The sequence below is a fragment of the Aplidium turbinatum genome, chromosome 14 (genome assembly GCF_918807975.1).
Source record: "Aplidium turbinatum chromosome 14, kaAplTurb1.1, whole genome shotgun sequence".
Lineage (NCBI taxonomy): Eukaryota > Metazoa > Chordata > Ascidiacea > Aplousobranchia > Polyclinidae > Aplidium > Aplidium turbinatum.
Window position 1 is genome coordinate 15,728,948 of NC_137485.1, and position 22,948 is coordinate 15,751,895.

Sequence of the window (22,948 nt, forward strand, 5' to 3'; positions counted from 1 at the left end):
TGAAAGACATAGATCGGTCCATCAACCGAAGAAGGCCATCGGCAAACTGGTCTTCACTGAATCCGGAAGAGAGAAGTATTTTGACAGCAAATCAACTAAATGCACAGAATTTAAAAGTAAAGAAAGGCCTTGAAGTGGTAAGTCGATATGCATTTTCTCTGTAATCTGTATAGCCTATGTATATATTTTTTTTTTATAGAAAACAATTTTACTTAATCTTCTTGAAACTTATAGCAAGGTTAGTTTCTGATCACGTTCATATTAAATTTATGACCTACTTTGCGTAAATCGCATTTAGCTCATAACAGTACACATCTGTCTTTCACGTATTTAAAATCCTTTAAAAGAGACTGGTGCCCTGATAAGCTATATAGCGATAACACGACAGAAAATCGTAAATTCAGGTCTACACTATCTAAAAGTTCTTAGACTAACGGTTTTTATTTGTAAAGATCAATAAAGGCCTAGAAGATGAAAAAAGATGTGAAAAAGTTGCAAGAGCAAAAGAAGAAATTGTGCTGCAAAATCGTCTTAATCGCCTCTATAAGGAAAGTTTTAGCATACGTGTGAACAACTTTAAATTTTCGATTTGCGTTAGTCTGCTTGCTTTTCATTCAGCCTGCTTTTAGCAGTGTGCTACGAAAAAAATATTCAGTATCGTATTTTGAATTTTAGAATAGGCTACAACAGCTTTTTGGAAACCCGCTTACATAGCTATCGTATTATAGGCTACGTAGCCTACGTGTCACTGCCAGCATTGGCTTGCAGGTTTCCTAAGCTGTTTTTGTCCAAATATAGTCCACGCAAGTGGTACCGTACGACTAAAGCCAAATCGAATGCATAATGAATTATAAAATTTTAATTCTCAAGCACAGACATAACATAAAATTTGTAGCCTAAAGGTTCACAATGTTTAAAATTTTAAACACCACTGATCGAAAAATGGTTAATAAAAATACAAAAAGTTTGAAGCAAACGTAGGCTATAGCGGTATAGCCTATAGTTTCGGCCAACTTTACATTTTAGAAAAGTACCGTAGCCTACATTGTCTGATCAGTCGCGTAGCAGCAGCAATTGCCGCTCTTAGAAATTTGCACAAATTGCCGTGCCCTTTACAGTTTACAGTTAGGCCTACCACCAATCTCTCAAAAGTACATTAGATAATGTAGGCTAATGGGTGTTTTTTACAACACGAAAAACACCAGGTAGCCTAAGTTAACACATAGACATAAAACAATACTAACGTATAGGCCTTTAGTAGGCGAGCGTGCTGTTTGTTAGCCTACTACAATTTCTACTCTAATCAAGTTTTAACATCAGTGATAGACCTGCGACTTTATTTTCCAAACCAAATTCAAGCATCAATTTGTCAAGCTTTGACAGAAATAAATTCAAACTTTTTACGTATTGTGAAAAAGTAGTTTCTTGACGAAGTTACTTTGTACGGACACGATCGGCAAAGAGCAGCTGCTTTACCGCGCAAGAAATCTTAGCCTAAGTTTAATTTTATCAACTTTAGTTTTGAAAACTCTTTCTCATAAGCTAGCTGATGGAAACACAAACTAAGCTATGAGTTTAAAACATCAACACCAACTATGAAAAAACTGTTCTGCAAATCAATGCCATTAAATCTGCTTTATGCTTCAATGCAAAATCAAGAAAAATATAAAAATAAATGCAGCAAAATGCAGCAGAAAAATATAGTGAAAATATTTCACATCAACTAACTCATTTTAGATAGTAGAGAAAATATATATAGTCATCCACGTTTTAGAAACAAAATGACATCAACTGCACTCTCTCGGCGCTTTTTTTGTCCACGAGATTCAGCATCTTTTTGATTTGGCAACCTGAAGTCGTGGTTCAACCTGATCAAACTTATCGAAATAATTACTGCGAAGCTTTGAATGTGTCTTACAAAATTTCACACTAAATTTAAGTTTATTGACTTTCTTTATGCCAAAGAGTAAAACGGCGTAGGTCTACATACAAAAAAAGAGAAAAAGAAAGATCTTACCGAGGTGTTCAAGCCATGGCTCAACCCTAAACCAATGCCTGATATAATCCATGGCTTTCTGGCCGTTGGACTATTTCAATTTTTGCCATAAAGCCTACAAGCAGCCTTCATTTTGTTGCCCTACCCTCAAGCAGTGGCGTAGCAGCCACTTGGCGGTTCTGGCTCTGCACCAGGGGCGGCAGGCTGCAAGGGGGAGGCAAAATGAGGCTGCACAGTGCACACAGCACGAGAAATGAAGGAATGTAAAAATAAATAAAAAGTAAAACAAGAAAATGATTTACAAAGAGACAGCTAGCACACCTTAAAAAAATTAAGGATAGAACAACAGCTAAAAAGCTCGAGTTGCTTCTTGCGTGATGTTGGATAGCTGTAGCCTGTACTCCGTCTGTTGTTCAATTCTTAATGACATTTATTACGTCATAAATCTGTTGTTATAATCACGATTCATTTTCTCTATCTCAACAGTAGTTTCTCTAGTCAGACCTCGTGTACACGAGGTGACGCTCATAGTATTCTAGAAGCGATTCAGAATTTTTCTTTCTTTTCCTTCTTATGTTTTTGGAAAGTAATCCTGCGAGAATCTCATGATACTCAAACTTACTTGCAGCAAAAAGGACTGCTGTTAGCGCAATGTTCTAACAAGATGAAAGCATTTGTCAACTTTTTAGTGGAAGAACGAGATAATCTGGTTAAAGGTTCTGTGGATGCACCGATAAAAAATGCACAGAGCTAGACATTCCAGTTGAAGATCGGAGAGTTCGCAGAAGAAAGAGTATGCCTGGCGAACACGCAGAAGATGCTGGCCTTAGTGTTGTTGGAGAAGTAAGACGATGCATGTTTCAAGCTTTGGACAGATTTAAACTTGAAGCTAAAACTAGGTTTACCGGCATACACCACTTGAATGATATGTTTGGATTTTTGAATCCTCACGCGCTGCTGCAAAGCGAAAGTCACAATGGATTTGCCAACGCTTTTAAAAGCACTTATGACGACGAGGTGGACTTTTTGGAGTTAGCTGTGGAAATTGACAGATTTAAGTGGCTGGTGCGAAGCAGTGAAACCACATTTGATCGTAATGCAACAGCGTTTGATGTTTTACAGTGGTTAGCTAAATCACACCTACTTGATTCGACACCATATTTATGCTTGTGTCTGAAACTTTATGTTACCATTGGTGTTTCAATTGCGAGCTGTGAGAGGAGTTTCCCAAAGCTCAAAATGATAAAGTCGTATTTACGTTCTACCATGAATGATGATGAGACTACGTTCAAAAACTTGATTTTGAAGATATTATCGCTGATTTTGCTTCGGGGAAGGCTCGAAAAGTTCAATCGTGAGGCGGCTATTGATTTTTTATTTGCCTAATAGCCTACATTTGTTGTCTTTTATTTTTAGCCTTAACGGTGAGACAATGAGGCTTCTTTCTCAAGCAATATAGAACTTCTGAGACGAGGCACATTATCTGTAATTAAAAAGATTGCTTGAACATGAAACTATTTTAAAGTTTGCTACAGTCTACTTAGGGCGGCATTTTCAACGAAAGCCAGGGGCGGCAGCATATGCTCCTACGCCACTGCCCCCAAGACCTTGTCGCCCTTGAGTATGTTCACAGGATCCAATAAGTTGCTGCGCCATTGTGGCCATTTAATAACAGCCCACAAGCTGTTTCATTTGGCTAAAATGGGGTTTGTCTCACAATGCCAATTGGGCCGGGCAATTGAAATAGCCGACATTTATTTTGATTTTCTATTTGTTGTGAATAAAGATACAACAAGCAGCTAACAGCATTGAACATGGAGTCATTTGCATTCACTGATTTAGTCAGATATAATGTATGTTATTATTCGGATGATATTGATATAATTATATTATTACTGTTTAGGCATCCGAAAAAACAGCACGATTGACTAAAGCTTCCTGCCTAAATATGGAGACGACTAAAAACTTTTTGGAATCACCAATTTCTGGTGGCAAGCTGTGTGTATGATGTAGCTTACTTAGCTTGTTTTCTTTCGAACTAAGCTCAAAATATGTTGCCTGCTTGTTTAACTTCTTTATGTCAAACAACGTGGGCTAGGTTATATCAATTCAAAGACTAGTTTTTGTAGTTGAATTTGTAAAAAGGTTTTCTTTACATGCTAGCTGATTTATCTCGGAGTTTTATGGCGGCATAGTCTATATTTAATTTTTTTATAGGACGGGAAGTTGGGAAAAGAGCGTCTGAACCATTGCACAAAACTGCAGCAAGGGAAGAAAAAATTGCACAGTGGAAACTGGTATTACAGTATTTTATATGTTGGCTTATCGTAAGTTAAGTGCCGAATGCGATGTGTAACCACGCAGGGGGGCAACATCATAAAAAAAATTAAAAAAGTTTACAGTTTGTTTTAAATTTCATAATAAAAGTTTTTTTCCCCAACCATCGTGCCCTAAAGGCGGTTTTTCGTAAAGTTAAAAAATTAAATATGGTGTTTAAGGTTAGAAAGGCATATTTTTGTAATAATACTGTATAAACAAGAAATTGTCTGTAATGCAACAGAAGAGAGTCACAAAGGGAATATCTGACCCTGCACAAATAAGAAATTGTTTTAATGATTATTTCATAGAAATTGGTCCTTCCATGGCATCTAAAATCCCTCTAGTACCGTCTCCTGGCTCATTACTGAAATTGCAAAGTATCCCATTCTCCTTTTTCCTAAAACCTGTCAATCAAGAAGAAGTATTAAAACATCTTAATAATCTTTCTGTCTCTAAAAGTACAGGACATGATGGAATTCCTATAAAATTTGTCAAACTATCCTCTTCAATAATCGCCCCTTTCCTCACCAACTTATTCAATGAGTGTATCGATAAAAGTGTATATCCTGATGTACTAAAGGTCGCTCAAGTTACCCCAATCTTCAAAAGTGGCTCCAGGAATAACTGTTCCAACTACAAGCCCATATTACTATTGTCCCCTTTCACCAAAATAATCGAAAAATGCCTGTATGAACAAATGTACAATTATCTAACAAAAAAAGATCTGATCACACCACATCAGTATGGATTTAGACCACAATATTCCACTTCGTTAGCTGTGTCAAACGTTTGTGATAACATTTTAACTAACCTAGATAACAAAAATACAACTTGCTCTGTATTTCTTGATTTAGCTAAAGCCTTCGACACAGTTGATCACACTATTCTCATACAGAAACTGCAAACATACGGTTTTCGGGGCCTTCCATTACAATTGTTAAAAAGCTATATCAGCAATCGTCTACAGCACACGGTCGTCAATGGAATCTCTTCAAACTCAAGACAGGTTACCCGCGGTGTGCCCCAAGGATCGACATTGGGACCCCTTCTTTTCTTACTCTATATAAATGACTTACCAAATTCAACAAACATGAATGTTAAACTACAGGGTGGTCACTAGAAAAGCAGAAAATTTGAAGATCAAATTAAATGATGAATAAAATGTGTGCTCACTCATTTCTATTTTAACATGTTTTTATTTCTTTTAGGTTCTAGGTTCTTTTACGTTGTTTTAAATTGATACTTTCTACGTTCTATTTGAGTACAAGGACGACATTTTGAACATCTATAAGTGTAATATACCATATGCCTTCAAAAAACTTTGTAAAAGTTATTCTTTGTAAAAATAAATAACAGTTTGACAAATTTTCTGCTTTTCTAGCGACCACCCTGTATTTGCAGACGACACCAATCTTACGATGAGCGACAAATGTGAAATAAATTGCAGAACAATGTGAATGCTGAAATGCAAAATGTTTACAACTGGTTGAAGCTTAATAGATTATCGTTAAATTTCTCAAAAACTGAATACATGCTAATAACAAATAAAAAACAAATAAAAAATTTTAGCATTAACATTGGTAACACAAGCATTCAACAAAAAGATCAAATAAAATACCTTGGCGTTTACATAGATAACAAATTAACATGGAAATATCACGTAGACAAAATTTGCGGAAAAGTAGCAAAAGGTTCATGGGCGTTGCTTAAACTCAGAAATTATGTCAACACAGACACTTTAAAAGATGTGTATCACGCTTTGATTTACTGCCATTTGCAATATTGTATACCAAGTTGGGGAAAGGCCTGTGACAGTGTACTGGATCCATTAATAAAATTACAAAAAAAGGTTATAAAAATAATTACGAAACAAAATTACTATGCTCACACTAATTTTTTATTTTTCAAAATGAACATCTTGAAACTAAAAGACATACATAACATTGAAATAAAAAAACATATGTACAAAGTTCATATGAATCAGTATCCGTCTACGTATTGTGATTTATTTACAAATGCTTCATCCATTCATCAGCATCACACAAGATATCAAACAAGCAACAACTATTTTATAAATAGATCAAACACAGAATTTGGCAAAAAGTCCATGCAGGTATTGGGACCAATGGTCTGGTCAGAGGTTCCAAGTAGGCTAAAAAAACTTATCATTTCATTGTTTCAAAAAAGAGATTAAAACGTCAATTTTACAAAACTACAGTGCATCGTAAGTGATAAACTTGATTAATCTCTGCTTGCTTCTTGGAATTTTGTGTTTAGTTTACGTTATCTTAAATATGTTTTTTTTTTGGTGCGTATGTTGAAGCGCGGGAACGTTTTATTTTATTTTTCTCTTGTAAGCTTATTTTAAATGGCAAAATAGTCATTTCGTAGGGTGGCAATTGACTAGTAGACCGTATGATCGTCTCATTGTCTCCCTGTCGGTATGGGAACTTGTGTAACTTTTGCATTGTGTATGTTGCTTGCATATTTCAAACATGTACCTACTATGTTCCTGTTACTGACAAATAAAACCTTGATTGATTGATTGATCTTCTGCCATTCAATCTACTTGCTTTTATTTTAATCGGTCCCATTACTCTTTGAGAGAGGGAAAGACCAAGAATTTTATTTGCCTTTAAAACTTTAATTGGTTCCGATGAGAGCAGATTTTTAGGTTGAACTTTCTTGAAGCAACATTTTGTTTCACTGTACTTGAGCGCAAAATTCTTGTGTCTTTCTTCATTCGTTTTGAAACTCAGGGTACGGTATTTCTTATCGTTGGGCTATGAGCTAAAACAAAGATAAAATCCACGAGTATCATAGAATGGTACTTGTGAATGTCATAGAAATGAAATGAAATACTCATATCATATCGTGATAATGCACGAGTACAAGATTTAACTTTATGGCAATATTTACTGAGTATTAAGACTAGCCTAAGAGTTTCAATTTCAAACAAAAACCTTTCGAAACGCTTTTGTTTCTTTTTAGGACAGCAGTTTGTTTATATCGTGATAATGCACGAGTACAAGATTTAACTTTATGGCAATATTTACTGAGTATTAAGACTAGCCTAAGAGTTTCAAACAAAAACCTTTCGAAACGCTTTTGTTTCTTTTTAGGACAGCAGTTTGTTTGTCTTAGTTTGGCTTCGCGGTCAGTTTTCAAGTTAAAAAATACGTTTTCTACGATTTCTTTCAAACATTAGTTTATAACACTTTGATGACGTTTTTGCAAAAGCAACCAAACTTTGATTTCAACAAGCTATTGCATGAATATCATTCAATGTGATCCGATTTTTTCTACCTTGTCGTATCAGTAAGAATTGAAGTTTACAAGCCAATTATCTTTTTGGCTCGAATAAGCGTAACCAACCAACCAAGATAAAGTAGCAACCTTCTCCACCCATGACCTACTCTTCTTTTGCTAGTTCTGTGGTATTTCAATGCAGACTTTGAAAGATTTTATTATGTGGCATGTAATTGTAGAAACCTTGGGTAAGCGATGTTGACGGCAGACAGACAGCTACGTCATCTAGTTCTGATCACCGAGCATCAGTATCTGGAGACAGAAGAAAAGTTAGATTTGGTGGTAACAAATCTGGTGGGACCGACGATCACGGAGGTTAGGAAGTGACATATTTTACTGAAAATAAACTTACCAAAGATGTTTCTTTTAGGTTACCAAGATTTGTCTGCTTTATTTGTAGGCTACTATCAACTTTGCTTTGTTAAAACTATAATTTTTTATGCATTAGATTGAGTTTCGCTTTTAGCAGGATGATTGTTATTTACAGTATAGCCTACTTTACAAATGTATTGCACATGACCAGGGAACTGTGTTCCAAGAGCTAATGCAAAGCGTTATTACCACAGCGAACCCGCAGCATAAGGCTAAAACAGGTCGTTTGTATCTACATTTGTGAACTATAGTTTGTTGCTGGTTTTAAAGTGATTAGTGAAACGTCTCCTTCTACTTAGTCTCTAATCCAGTAATGCAGCTACGAAAGAAAATTTTAGGGGGTCAAATGCAATTGTAAAAAGGGACAGATATTTTTATTTTTAAAATAAAGAGCTTGTATAAAAATATAGCTACTGAGTGCAATTTAACATATGCGAAACGTCATTCAGCATATAATACAATGTCATTAAAAATTTGTAATTGTATTAAAACGTATTTGCTTGGGGGGGGGGGGGCAAAATAAATGTTGGGTGTGCGATTGCTTCCTTCTAGCTCTTCTGTGGTTACATCTCTGCTCTAATCTATTTTTTTTTAGTTTTGCTACCTCAATATGATTCATTACGTCGATCTTCTGTAAACTCTCAACGATCTATTGTGAGTAGCATGCTGAGCCATTCTCAAATAAATAGAATTCGTTCAAGCAGTGACTTTTATCTTTCTGAAGAGGGATCTCTAAAACCGTCCAAACTGCCTTCTTGTTTAGACTATTAGTGAGTTGTTTGATTTAAGTAGGTTATTTTAGTAAAACCTATAACCTATGTACGCTTTTCATTTTAGGCTAGCATGAGTTTCGTAATAGTGATTGATGCAGTATCTGTTAGTTTGTTATGGTTTGGATTTCGGCCGATCATCGTGCACCTGCAAACAATTTTCCTTCGGACTAATATAGAGTAAGATGCCTAACAACGCTCTGATGGTTACTCTTAATTATCCATACCTTGTTGTAGAGGAGCTGCACAATCAGAGATTAAAATGACCGAATTATCCGAAAGGAGTTGGTTTCACCTCTTTTAAAACAATGACAACAAAGAAATGAAGTTAAGCAGAAGCTTCATTTCGAGAGCAAAAATGAAGATCAGAAGAACTATATTTTTGCCTTTATAACTTTTCACATGATTTTATACGAAGATTAATGTATAGCCTAAACCCATTGGAAATGTGCCATCGTTCTTTTTTTAAGTTGTAACTTTCTTTAATCAGTTGAACTGAGTTGCTTACAATTTTCAATCACTATTAATCCAGCAATCTCTGATCACGTGAGCGTAAGTGGGTTAAGCAAGCATCGTTGTTCCATTTGGGGTTATTATTGTTAAATTTCAGTTAGAAACCGGTGTCATTACTATTACCAATATAACTGGTGGCTGCCTATACTGTATGTAAAACTTACCTCGTTTTTACTTTAGGTATTCCACTTTATCACAGTGTAGCCTAGTGTAGGCCAAAAACTGTCAGTCATTGACAGTATTTTCGAAACTACGATACAATACAGTATGATTTACAATAAAAGCTTTGGACAGTTGTAGTTGATGTCTAAACTGTGGTAATAATTACTAATTGCAATTATTGCAGTTTTCACAATCATTATCATGACCATTTCGACTAGAATCTAGACATTGAATTAAAATATTTTACCAAAATATTTGAAATATTTGTTGCTAACAGCAGATCATTTATTTAGTTTTATGCCGAATTTCTAAGCCAAGCCTATACCCAATTAACAAATGCTTTATTTCAAGCTGTTGTTTGCAGCAACGCGCCAGTATCGAGCAAAATCATATGCCCTCCTTCCAAAGGCTTCTCACATAACACAGCGAGCTTCAGCAACGTTGCATCTCAACGTAACTCTTTGAATGTATGTAGCAGTAGGCTACACTTGTCAGCTAAACTTTAGTTATAAAAAGTAAATACATTTTGAGTCATGGTGATTCGTATGAATTGACTTGGGATACACGGATTAATAAATTATTGTAGCCAGATTGACTTTCAAATCACTTCAAACTAAACAATGAAAACAACTTTCCAGGTTGTATAATATGAAAAAAAAATGTTGCTCTTCGATCCATTACATGGTGATGTCTTTAGGCTAAGTGTGACTACACCATCTTGTAAAGCCTACGCTTGCCTAGGCGTTTAGGGTATTCAATGAAACATCGCAGATGATTTCTGCTGCACAAGATAGTTTTGCAGAGTCTTTCAAAGCTTACAAGTTATTTATCTAGCAATTGTCAGGGCTAAAGGATGAAATGCATCGATGGAAAAGATTGTCGACGACGCGAGCGACTAATGCTCGTTTGAAAGCGGTGAGAGTGATCGGGCGACGACACGCGTCGACTCTGTCCCTGAAAGATGCAATGGACGATAATGCACGAATGCGAAAAGATTTGGCGTTTAGGTAACAGTTTGAGCAGCATTGTGAGTTAAGTGTACTTCGAAGTTTGTTTATTGAGACACAACGTTCGCTTTTAAATACAAGTAAAAAAATTAGGTTGATTTTTTTTTCGGCGACGAAATCAAATCGAATCATAGCCTTCATCTAAATTCAATGCGTTTGTTATGATATAATTATAATTTATTATATTTAATTGTCAACAGCAATATTAATTACATGAGATTTTTTTAACCAATTCGGTTAAGCCTTAAAATCCTTATAACTTATCTTATTTTTTAATTCGACTATCCCTATACAATTTTATGAATGAAAATTCTCTTTCACTAACGCTTCAAGTTAACTTACTATGCTAAAGCCTTCTACTATCTGCATTCCTTAATTTTTTCTACAGACCTCAGAATTTTCACGCATGATTAAACTTTCGTTTCATCAAATTGTAGGCTACCCAGAATCAGAATCATGTTCCTCTTTTTCAGAAACTAAGCTATATCATGCAGATGCTTCCAGTGCTAGAGAATATTATCAACAGAATAAAAAAATAATTTTTTTGGATTTGCTTCATCATTAGATCACAAGACTTTACTCCTGCTCGAGCTTGGAAGATGCTTAACTGCCGATACCTTCGGCTCACGGAAAACAACATCAAAACTTTGGAAGAACTATGCGGAGATGCAGGTTATGACGTATCTACTCATCCTCATGCTAAAGAAGAATCAGCTGATGTAATTTTGAAGGTAAATTTATATGAAGGTTTTGCAATAAAAGTAGAATCACAATCATTTAGGCTTAACACAGATTCCAATTGCCGTCGCTCAATGAAACTTCGGCTCGACGCCCATTCGTGTCTGGGCAAGACATAAATCACATGATTAAAGGTAGACATGGATATTGGCTTACTTCCACTTACTCAAAATCTCCTCAACCAGGCTAAGCCCTTAAAAAACAGTGCGTCTGTTTTGACACGAGGTTTCGCTAGAGTACAACACTCAACCTGTTGAATGTTGATGATAGCAAAAAAAGAAATGGTTTCTTTGTTTGGAGTGTTGTTGCTGTTTACCCAGTAAGAGTTAATGTTGCTAGTGTTTCAAACCTACATGTGCATCACTTTGCACGTTGCGTTTTCTACATTGATTAATAAACAATTTTATTTACAACACCCAGTTCAGTTTATAGGCCTACACTCTCACGATATATCTTTTTGCCTTTACCCCTGTCCGTTTGAGTTTTAATCACTTGTATGACATACGCATGCGGTGCTCTAGTCAAGATGGATTTGCTGCTTTTGCAATTTTGCATCCAAAACGTGATTTCATTTGTTACATTTTTTACGTTGAAGACAAAGAAGTCTACTAAAAACAATTTTGAAGATTTGATTTAAAAACTAGAACGCTTATCTTTTGCTTAAAATCATCGGATGACTGCTAATGTGCTTACGTGGTTTAAAAGATATTGTTATAAAGTTATGCTATTTCAAACGCGATTTTTTGTCACTGAAGTTACATTGTTTTGGTTGAACTAATTAACAATGTTTAGAAGCATATAAAGTCACCAAAGGTCACTTTTAGCGCTTTAACACTTTGCTCCTCAAAGGGAGGCCAGATTTGGCCCCCCCCTCATATTTCCGTTGATTACTTGAAGCACAGTAACGCCATGCACTTGGTTTTTCTTGACTTTTCCTAAAATTGCCAGGGGGATCTGATGATACTAAATTTGATGCTAAAAGTTGTGTAGTTTTCTTGTAAATTCAAGATTTTGGTGAATTTTTGCTATTTCTAGCTAACTTCCAGCAAAGCGTGAAATGGATTACATTGCGATAACAAGCCATAAGCTCATAATTGCTTCGTGCATCCATATGCGCGAGCAGAGAGGAACATCCTCTTGTTTTCCTTTGTTTGGTTTGACCTCAATAACACAAAGCGCGTTATTTCTAATGCTACAAAAAGAAGCCAGTGGTCACAAAGTTGTTAATTAGAAACAATAATAGCAAACGTTTTTTGCGTTATCACTTATCAGCTTTACGAAGAAAAGCAATCTATGATCAATGTAGGCCACAAACTATTCAAAACAATTGTTTCAACCAGCAAATATCCATTGACGAATAAAAAGCGTTACAATAAGAAATCTTCCCTTAGGTCAGTGGTTCCCAACCTTTTTTGTTGCGTTCCTCCCTTTGCCTATTTTGGAACTATTCATTCCTCCCCATATTACTAAAAACAAAAAAGGGAGTCTTAAATTTTAGAAACCCTAGAATTTTAACTAAAATGGTTTCTCTAGAATTCCCCCAGATTGTAATAGACACCATTATGTTAGGGTTCTAAGACTCTTTCCTCATTCCGATCGGAAGTAAAAACGGGATCAGGGACCGCACAGCCGGCGGTCTATAAAAATTACCAGATATGCCAGGTTTTGGTTTGGCTTATCAAAACCATCGTGTCGATCATCCTCATTCTGCGCAAGCGGAACCCAAGGTATGTGAAGGTTTTTTAGTGGCGTGTTGGCCAGTGGCGTAGCCAGAAATGTTTTTTTGGGGGGGCCAAATATTTGATGGATCGAAGAGGACAACAAAGTGTTTGATTAAAGACATCGCTACCTCATGTGCAGTGGCGTACCCTGGTCGGTTGAGCAAGGGAAGCAATAAAACTGGTGGGAGGTTAGAGCGTGCCGAAGGCACGCGTATTCTAGGGGGGCCCGGGGGCATGCTCCCCCGGAAAATTTTTGCAAAATTACACTAAAATAATGGATTATTGCGCTTTCTGGAAACACTTTTAGGGTAATATTTGTATGAAATTTATTAGCAAATAAACAGCTATTAACTTATTAAATGTAGCTCTTGCACACGAACGGCAAAAACTGAAATTCCTCCCCTGAACTCATGAAATTCCTCCCTAAGGAGGAATTCCTCCCCGGTTGGGAACCACTGCCTTAGGTAGTGAGTAGTGACATGAAAAACCTGGTTTCGAAATAAACGTTCTATGGAAATACTCTCATTGACAAAACTTTCCATTGAGGAAATGTATCACTTCAAATGCTTTTGGAAGAAGCTGAAAAAATGGCGTTTTTGCAAACAGTAATTGTGATATACAGTATGCTCAAAATTATGAGATCACGTAGCAGTTTACTCGATGACTATACATGTCCCTTCGCTGGTTTATGTCGCCTACGCTTACTTGTTATGTGTTGCATTTTTGTTCGACAGTGCACTGTGTATTGTTCCAAAGAGCGCAAAATAAAGATGATAATACCTCGTCTTCACTACAAAATATTTTGTATTGTAGACTAGGCATAATGCTCGGCGTCACATCAGACAAACAACAAATCGGCTTTCTTGATCATTGATTCAACATCTGAATACGTTGCGCCAATGTATAAGAGGCCGGCTATTGTGAAAACCCGCCATTTATAAACGATCTGATTATTCCTAAAGTGGGATAAACTAATGGATCAAAGAATGAAAAAACAATGCTGAGAAAACTAAATCTAAGTGACGAACAATACAGATGTCTTCATTTATTTTGGAAAAATGCTGCCTAAACTGATCAACAAAAAATACCGAAAAAAAGGGGATCCCGAAAGCAGAATTTGCTCGACTTTGGCATGAATTTAGTCAGACAGCTAATAAATCCACACATACAATAACGGCCACTCAACGGCTATAATATTCATAATCAACCTGGTTCTGGGCGGTTTGTGTAACAGTTCAGGAGAAGACACTACTTGAAATGGTGCACCACACAAAAGATTTTCAATGTTGATTGTGGATTTCTAAAAACCGGTGTGGATTGTGCTGCAGAGTGACTTCAAGTTTAGGACAAAAAAGGCACAAAAATATCAAGATAAAAACAAAGACCTTGTGGGAAATTTGTGGGAATCATAACACGATGCAAATACCATAAACGCGTAGTTTGCATGCTGCTCTAAGCTGACCGGTAACCACAAAGGTAGACAACAAAGGCAGTTTATAACTAGATAACAGCGTAATAAACATTATAAATACGTAACCCTCCAGTTTTTTTTATTTACAAGCGTTTTACGTCTAACAGTAAAGTCTCCGCAAAATTTTTGTGAAGCGTTTACAAAGCATGGTTATTGGTTATGTGAAATTATTCATCATTATTATTTTTACTTTTCGGATGTTGTAAAACGTCATCAGAAAAAATCCCAAAACAACATTTCATTACTTCAATGTAGTAGGCCTAAGAATTTTTTATAGAATTGTAATAGCCCCGTTTTATCAACCAAGAAGCCATTTTTTGGGCAATATGAAATTATAGGCAATTAGAGGCAATATGAAGGCAACATGAAGTTATACAAAATAATTTGCAATACTGCAAATGTTTGAAAAGAATCTAGGAAGTCTTCTCACAATCTAGTACAAAATGATTGTGTTTATTGTATCTCTGCAATATTTTTTTATGACAAATTTTGAAGCTTCGTTATAATCATTTTTATCTTTCAAGTCATAAGTCCATTTTTTTTGTCCAGAAACATAATCGCTGCTTTGCTCTTGTATCGCTTCGTCGCGTTTACGCGTATTTTTTGTGTTCCAAACAATAACGACCAAGTCAGCAATTCAGTCCTTTTACATTGATTCAACATTTGTAAACGTTAAATTAATGTAGATCTGCTGACTGTGGGTTTATTTCACATTTCCTTTGTTTACGCATGTTCCTCACTGCGCTGTTGAATTGTTTCGACGCTGGCGGACTAAAATGTATTTTCAAATTGATTGACACAATCTTCAATAAAAAGTGAACTTCGAACTTAGCTTTGTTGATGTACTGTAAATGCTGTAGTTTTAGTGGATGTAATTTATGAGTTATGTTTATAAACACCCGTAAGCCAAATGACTTATGATGTAGCCTGCATGATATTTGTGATACGCCTTGACACAAATCCACAATTCCAAAAGCGCCTAATTTGAACTTATAAAATTTCAGATAATTTCAACAGCTTGTTCAATTGTCTTCTATCTACTAAAAATGTTCATACTACAAACTCAATTGTAGACCTAAAATACACAAACGAACATGTAAACAGCTATTCAGGTAGGCCAAGGTGTTACTTATGAGAAATTTGGTTCCATAAAACAAGAAGCTGGCTATGGGTTTCGCAAAGCATTAGTTCAGGACAAAAAAACAAAACAACGCAGTTTTGTTTTTTTCAAATTCATGTAACAATGTTACTCTGTAACTATTTTATAATTAATGAGTAGCCTACAATAAGATTTGCTCGCATGTCGTAATTCTTTATCGACGCAATGAGTCGGCACACCGCACACACACTTCGTGCGGTTGATCGAGCTCTTTGTCCTTTAGAATTTTGCATGAAATTGGATTAGCACGGTTAATTAAAGGCGGCAAGTTAAATCAAAATTGTCGTTTTTGGGTACCTTTGCAAAAGTTGAAACATCAAGTTTAACATATAAAATCTTAGAATAATGACTTTTCAAACTTATGGACAAATGATTTTTTTTCACACCAGTGCAACTTCTGTTGAAATAGCACCAGCGGATCACACGTAACAGCTGATTGAATTTGATCCAAAAACGGCCCCCCCCCTTGAGCAGTTAACTTCCAAAAAAACGTTGAAAAGCAAAGGGTTAAGATTACTTTTCATTGTTAGATTATTTTTTAGCATAACGTACTTTCTTGCCCAATTCCCTTATTTAGTTATCTTTTATCAGTACTGAATAGATGAATTCACATTCTATAGTAGGCTACTACCCTGGGTTTACTTCTATCACGGTGAAGATTTTAGGTATGCACAAGCCCATGCCTACTTGCATCACGTGCGTTCGCCAAGAACCATAGACGTTTAGACTTACTTTTTATGATGAGATGTGTGTGGATTTTAAAGACAGACTGCTAGTTTTTTGAGCCAAGAACAATGTTAATGTAGAAAATCCATCTTGAGTTTTGATGAAAATCAAAACGAAGTATTGTTTTTAACTGGCCTAGTGTTATAAGTAGAAGATGCAAAATACACCATCAAACATGGCGGATCCACCAAGTTGCCTTGTGGGGAAGGGGACGATTTCAACGAAACGCAATGATGTGAACTTTGCGTAGGTCTAACAATACTCTAATCTTGAATATAGGCTACACCATGAATAAAGTTACTTTTCGGTGTTTTAAGGGGCGATTGCCCCATTCGCTCCTCTCTGGATTCGCCACTGCCTGAACAGTTCCTAACGATTTGACACATTTTGTTTTTGGTAACGACATGTGAGGCGTTGTATCTAATATCACACAAAGGCGCTGAGCATTATGGATACGAATCGTCAGGAAAGTACTTCAGGTCTTCAGCTGTGTATGCCTTGGTCCAAGAATTTCAACTAACAGTGGCCTCATTTAAGGGCAGCTTATCTGTGCTCAACAAGTTAATAACCGAATACCGAAACTTCCTGCCAGATCAGGGGCGTATCCTCAATGGAAGCAAGGGAAGCATTGCTTCTCCTGTCAAAATTGAAAAAAGAGAAGATAATATTTTCCAGCAAAACAATTTCGTAATTTCTTTACCTGAATACGAATTATAACGGTTTCTAACTCATGTCCCCGTATGATTTCAGCTAGATTTTCATTTTAAAAACTTGGAAGCTTACGAAAGCAGAGATTCGTATCGCTTCCCTTGCTCTCGTTTTTGCTATACTAAGAAACAAGGTGAGAAACAAAAGAAAAAAGCAGAGCAAAGCTTGCGCGATTTACGTTTCTTTTAATTAATCTATGGATGCAATCTCAGATTTGCTTCCAGCTGGGAATTATACTCTCGTTTTTGCTATACGAAGAAACAAGGTGAGAAACAAAGGAAAAATGCAGAGCAAAGTTACGCGATTTACGTTTCTTTTAATTAATCTATGGATGCAATCACAAATTTGCTTCCTGTTGGGTATTATACCTAGCCTAGTATTATTTCGAATGCGTAATGAGAAAATCTAAGGCTTTAGGGTTATATCTGCCTCGGAAGAGAAAGTTTGAGCTTAATATTAGATTTACACTGTTATCCAGTGTTGTGTACCACCTATAAACCTCATCTATAAACATAAAATTGCAAAAATTATGTTTAAGTACAAAAGTGAACATCTGTCAACAATCTTTACTGGATACTTCCAAACTCAAAGAGAAATACACTACCATAACACAAGATCTTTTCAACAGAATAACTATTTTTTGCAAAGAGTTGAAACGAAGAAGTCAAGCTCTACCCTGACAGCAAAATTCATAATTTTTACGTTGATGCAATGTTTGCAGACGTTGCAGCAATGTAAAAAAGACAAATTTTGTTGTCTGGGTAGCCTCAAAGTGCAAGGTTCAAAAGTATGGAATGAAATCCCACACGAAATACGCACAATTTCCAAGGTCAAAGCCTTCAGTCATAAACTAAAATTACATTATTTAAAAAAGACGACAAACCAGTTCCCTACATGAAAAGCAACTTAGCCTATACCTCTACAAACAATTACGCTGTTTAAGTTGATTATATCAAACACTGACTTATTGCCGTTTATTGTTTAACGCCATTAGCCCATTCGAGTGCCTTCTTCAATCCATTTGTGTTTTCATTAATGACCTGTTGGGAGCAGCTGACTAGATGGCCAATTGGTCTTTTGCTGCTCTTGGTAAATCAGATTGAATTTGTTAACACTGAGTGTACTTATGCGTTCCTCTACGTTCATGAACTGTTTGTTATTGTGATGTAAGCTTATTGTGAATCGTACTATTATAGAATCTGATTGGCAAATAAAGTTATTTCTCTCTCTCCTGGCTACTACAGCAGTAGGTATAGCTGTAACTGAGCAGTTAAGCTGAATTTTTGGTGTTCTGTAATTTGAGCCGCAGTTTTTGCCCGTTCGTGTAAGAGCTACCTTTAATAAGTTAATAGCTGTTTATTGCTAATAAATTTCATACAAACATTATCCTAAAAGTGTTTCCAGAAAGCATTATAATCCATTATTTGAGTGTAACTTTGCAAAAATTTCCCGGAGGGGGAGCATGCCCCCGGACCCCCCTAGAATACGCGTGCCTTTGGCACGCTCTTACCCCTCCCCCCCCCCCGGGTTTTATTTCTTCCCTTGCTTAACCCACCAGGATACGCCACTGTGCCAGGTGATATAAAACAATACATAGGTGTGCAATATAATTTGAGCACAAATTGAAACGAGTTAATACACTTAGTATGTTGGACTGCTGCTATTTTTTTCGTTTTATAATGTTCGTTGAAGTTAAGTTGTGGTTACTTTTTTTGCAAAAGTAAAGTCTACTTTTGAAGTTCATTAAGTTACAGAAAATCGCCTCTGTTATTTTATTTCAGCAAATAAAATTCATCAACATAAAAAGGGTATTTTAAAAAATGTAACTTTGCGGAAGATACTTAAAAAACTCTCTCACAAACTCGACAACTTGTAAAAGCTCTTGTCAGGAAACCCCAATTTTCAATTCACCATAATGTTGGGCTCTACAGCTTTGATAATTTTGAGTTAAAAGCTTAACAAATAATTATATCGATGATGTCTCAGTAGCAAATTGCTAACTTTGTAATGTTATTTTAGCGTGAAAAATTTTCTGAAAAATGCCAAGTTTAATCTCCTCAATAAGTCAATCGCATTAATTTCTATGAAGCCTAAAATTCTGCTGAATGAGTGGCGAGCAATAACAAAATTTTAGACAAACAAACCCAGAAGCGGAAGCATTGGATAACCATATAAGCTAATCAAATAGTCTTCTTCAATAATGCTAGCGAAAGAATTTGAAGCAAACGTCTCTCTTAATCTAATAGTTACATGTCAACAATACCAGATGCCTCGCCCAACCGTATGCAGGCAGAACATAACAATGTAAATGCAGTCATCACTTCAAGTAGTTGAGATTCTTCATTTAATCGGTGTTTAAGTGGTTATTAAGAAAATCGTCGAAAGAAGGCTTTTTTTCAATTTTGTATCATTTTTTGATTGGAATGAATAACATTTACAGAAGCAAGGATATCATCTTACAAACAAAACAAAAGTTGATCAAAACTACTGTATTTTATTTCAAATTATAACTTATTGTGTTAAGTTAAACATAGACAATAAACACACAAACAAACAACAACAAAAAGGTTGACGCGTTTCAATTGTAGCGTTGGAAAAATTGCTGCGTATTTTTTGGACAGCAAAAGAAGAAAATAAACAGGTTTTAAATCAAATTAAAGCAAACATACTTGAAAGCTAAAGTTACCAAGCAGAAATCCATCATATTTTAGCCATAGTAAAAAGCGATTAACTGGAAAAAGATGTAACCCTTGGTTTGATAAGCAAAAAGTAGGATCGGGCAGTTCGAATACAGGATGGCTCGCTACAGAAATGGACGACACCAGGGAAACACGATTGAGTTGAAGGAAGTTGCATGGGATTGAGAATTATAAAGAAGATATATCTTATATAAATCTAAAATTTCCTTACCTGAAACACGTTTGTCAATTTTCAGCATCATTGAAAATCAAAAATTTAGAACGATGTGATACTAATATAAAGCGTTGCAAATGTCTTATAATAGATATTCCCATAAAACATGTAAATTTATCAGAAAAATAATAAATGCATTTTTTTTCTAATTTACAGTAGACCACTTACGTAGGCTATAGTAGATATCATAGATTAAAGGTTTTACTTTCAGGACACACCCACGATCTCATCAGGAAAATAACAACCGATTCACTTTTGTGAGATGGCTGAAAGATAGCGTAAAATTTATATATAGTTTATAGTAAGAAGCACGGTTCTCATTACCAGACGGAAAAAACGTTTGCATTGTCTTATGGGTACCTTGCATCTTTCATGTACCCCAATCTTGTACAGTCCAGATCTATAGTCGGGTTGCCCAATGAAATACACATTTATAATTAACACTGTAACGTTTATCATTAAAATGTACAAACTAATTAAAGTTAAATATTTTGGTTAGGCACAATATAAAAGAGCTTTTGGAACAAAATATTTTCAAATACTACAATGCTAGGTTAATAACCTGTTAAGTTAATGAAGTAACGCATTTTACGATAATTGAACTTAATTCGACGACATAATAGCATGGCTCTAAAGTCTAAAGTATTTCTAAGTGATGGATTTATGCAAACACATAGAGCATGAGAAAGAAATATCACTTGTTTTCTATTCCGCTTTACTTTGCGTTTAAAATTGATCTTAGATACATCAAATAACTAATTGCGTATCGATATCGCAACTCTTCTACTCTATACATTCTTTTGAACAGATTTTGCGCGGTAGACGCAAATGAGTTGCGGCTCTTCAACAATAAAATCCTAAATCAAACCAAAATAGTTTTCCTTCGAAGGATTAAAAGGACTTTTAAATTTAGGTTTGATGTCTGAGGTCTGACCATAAAGTTAAGCTTTAAACTTAATACCTTTCATTTTTCCGAATGTCTTTTCTAAATATACATTTTCCTCATGTTTTTTTTCTTTTTATAAAAGCAGGAACGTTTTTGTCAAAAAAAAAATTCTAGATTGTATGGAAAATTTTGTCTACGTGCATTTCACAACACCATCATGCGTGCTTACATGGAAAACGAAAGATAAAGTCATTCGTAGTAGTGATGGCCATTCTCCTTCGCCATTAAACACAACTATTTTTTAAGAAACATTTTTGAAATTGAATTTCGGTAAAGTTTACTTCTTAATATGGAAGGAACATTTGTATTGTTAACAAATTATTTTGTATATATATTGTGGGTTTGCAACATCGGCATAAGTGTATCGGAAATAGTTTCTCCTAGGTTGGAGGCATGACTTGGCACAGGCGCTTGTTTACGACAGCTTTTCGCGAGAAAATTTTTCAACGGGAAGAAATGAGAAAAACATTTAATATTAGATCTCGAAGTTAAGACAATCCGGCATTTTATGCATTGTTACTTTCACGCTGTGTTATGAATATGATTTTTGTAGTTTTTGTTCGTTCTAATCATGTTGTGGTATTTGCTGTTACTTTTTCGTAATATTTACGGTCAGAAATATTTTTCAGGCGTGATTCTTTAATATTTATTACTTTTTCGAACATGATTGACCTAAAACGTGAAATTTATACTCAAAAATTAATTCCGTGAGCATATTTTGTGTTTGCTATATTTTAGATGACTTAGTTTTGAAAGTTTGTTTCTTCATTCCAATAGATACAAGCAAATATTTCAATGAGATATTCTGACGTTGTTTTTGTTTCAGAATACGAAAAAAGAACATGTACCTTCTGCAAGTCTTTTGCCAGATGAAAACCCAATTACGACTTAAGTGTTCAGCGAGAACCTTTTTTGTCTAATGTCAACAACTTCTCGTTTCAAATCTTGTTATATGCCGCGTTTGTAGTGATAAAATTGAATGCGTTCTACTCTTAATTATCACCAGAATTGCAGGCAGCATTTCGTAGTAGCTATATTTATCTTCGTAGAAATATCTCAAGAATTATTAGTTCAAAAATAATTACACGACGATAATTTGAGAGTGTCTTGGCGTTAATTTGTTGCAAAATTAGTAAGTGGCCTTCACAAGTCTCAGAAGTGCTATAATTAATTGATAGATGAAACTACTTATTCGGGTGACTTTATCTCAAGGTGGCTCCATCGTGGACTGTAATGGTGAAGACTTACTAAGAAAACTATAATTTACTTTTTTCTTTCTCAGCAAAATATTTTTAGCGGTTGAAAAAATTTTACCGATTAAGGCAATTCCATCAGACACAACTTGTGCGCAATTTTATGTTGTTTTATTGAGTAGCCTACGTTCCAGAACTGTCGTAGGCTTATTAAGAACGATATTGAACTATGGCATTCTTAATAAGTTCAGTAACTTATAGGAAACTCAACATTTACTGCTATTTTTTTTTCTAACAGAGACATAACCTACAAAATAATCAACTTGCGAAAAATGGGGAAAAATTGTTATTAAACTTAATAAGATGGTGAAGATAGGCTACTTAGTTCTAGAGATATCAATTTTCGGTGACGATAATAAGATGTTTAGTGTCATAGTACTTTACTAGTAGCCTAGGGCCTAGGCCAGGGTGTCCAAAGTTCGGCTCGCGGGCCACATCCGGCCGCTATACGTTTTTGTATGGCTCGTGCCTGCTGTTACACAATGGGTTCTTTTTGGCCCGCAAACACACAAAAATCATCCCGATTCCACTCGCGTTTTTAAAAGACAACACATTCTCACAGACAAGAGAAAATCCAGCGACAAAGTTCCAGTAGAACCATTATTGCATCATAATTGCGAAATCAACTATTTATTGTCCTGAAGAGTAACGAATTCAACGACCGCTTTAGGAAGAACTTGTCGCTATTCACTTCTTGCTGCCTGAACCCTGATGATAATCCAGCTCACCTTCAGCCAACTCAGCTTCACTGCGACGCCGATATCGACAGCAACATCTCCCTTGAGCTTTTTTTACAAGCACCTGGATAAAAATTCCAGAAATACGAACCTTTTACAAAGAAACAGTTGAGGTTGTTTGGCTCAAC

The 22,948-nt window shown here is 35.6% G+C and overlaps 1 protein-coding gene across 5 annotated transcripts; it reads left to right on the forward strand.

Annotated features, from left to right (window-relative positions):
- Positions 1-459: 459 nt before the first annotated feature.
- Positions 460-21,925, forward strand: LOC145783531 (uncharacterized). Of its 5 annotated transcripts, none has more exons than XM_082595428.1 (9): positions 460-546; positions 3,898-3,987; positions 4,214-4,293; positions 7,804-7,939; positions 8,592-8,766; positions 9,806-9,908; positions 10,276-10,448; positions 11,014-11,179; positions 21,657-21,925. In XM_082595428.1, exons 2-9 carry the CDS (start codon positions 3,945-3,947, stop codon positions 21,720-21,722), a joined length of 942 nt encoding a protein of 313 aa, XP_082451554.1. In that variant the 5' UTR covers positions 460-546; positions 3,898-3,944; the 3' UTR covers positions 21,723-21,925. The 5 variants fall into 5 exon arrangements, with proteins under 5 accessions (XP_082451554.1, XP_082451555.1, XP_082451551.1 ...); XM_082595429.1 differs by having other exon boundaries at positions 3,898-3,984; XM_082595425.1 differs by lacking the exon at positions 460-546 and adding an exon at positions 576-2,839 and having other exon boundaries at positions 3,900-3,987.
- The last annotated feature ends 1,023 nt before the right edge of the window (positions 21,926-22,948 follow it).

Coding starts and splice junctions, on each gene's coding strand:
- LOC145783531 (XM_082595425.1), top strand. CDS start 2,792: ATGCCTGGCGAACACGCAGAAGATGCTGGCCTTAGTGTTGTTGGAGAA. Junction 3,988..4,213: donor GGAATCACCAATTTCTGGTG/GCAAGCTGTGTG, acceptor ATTTTTTTATAG/GACGGGAAGTTGGGAAAAGA. Junction 10,449..11,013: donor CGAAAAGATTTGGCGTTTAG/GTAACAGTTTGA, acceptor CTTCATCATTAG/ATCACAAGACTTTACTCCTG.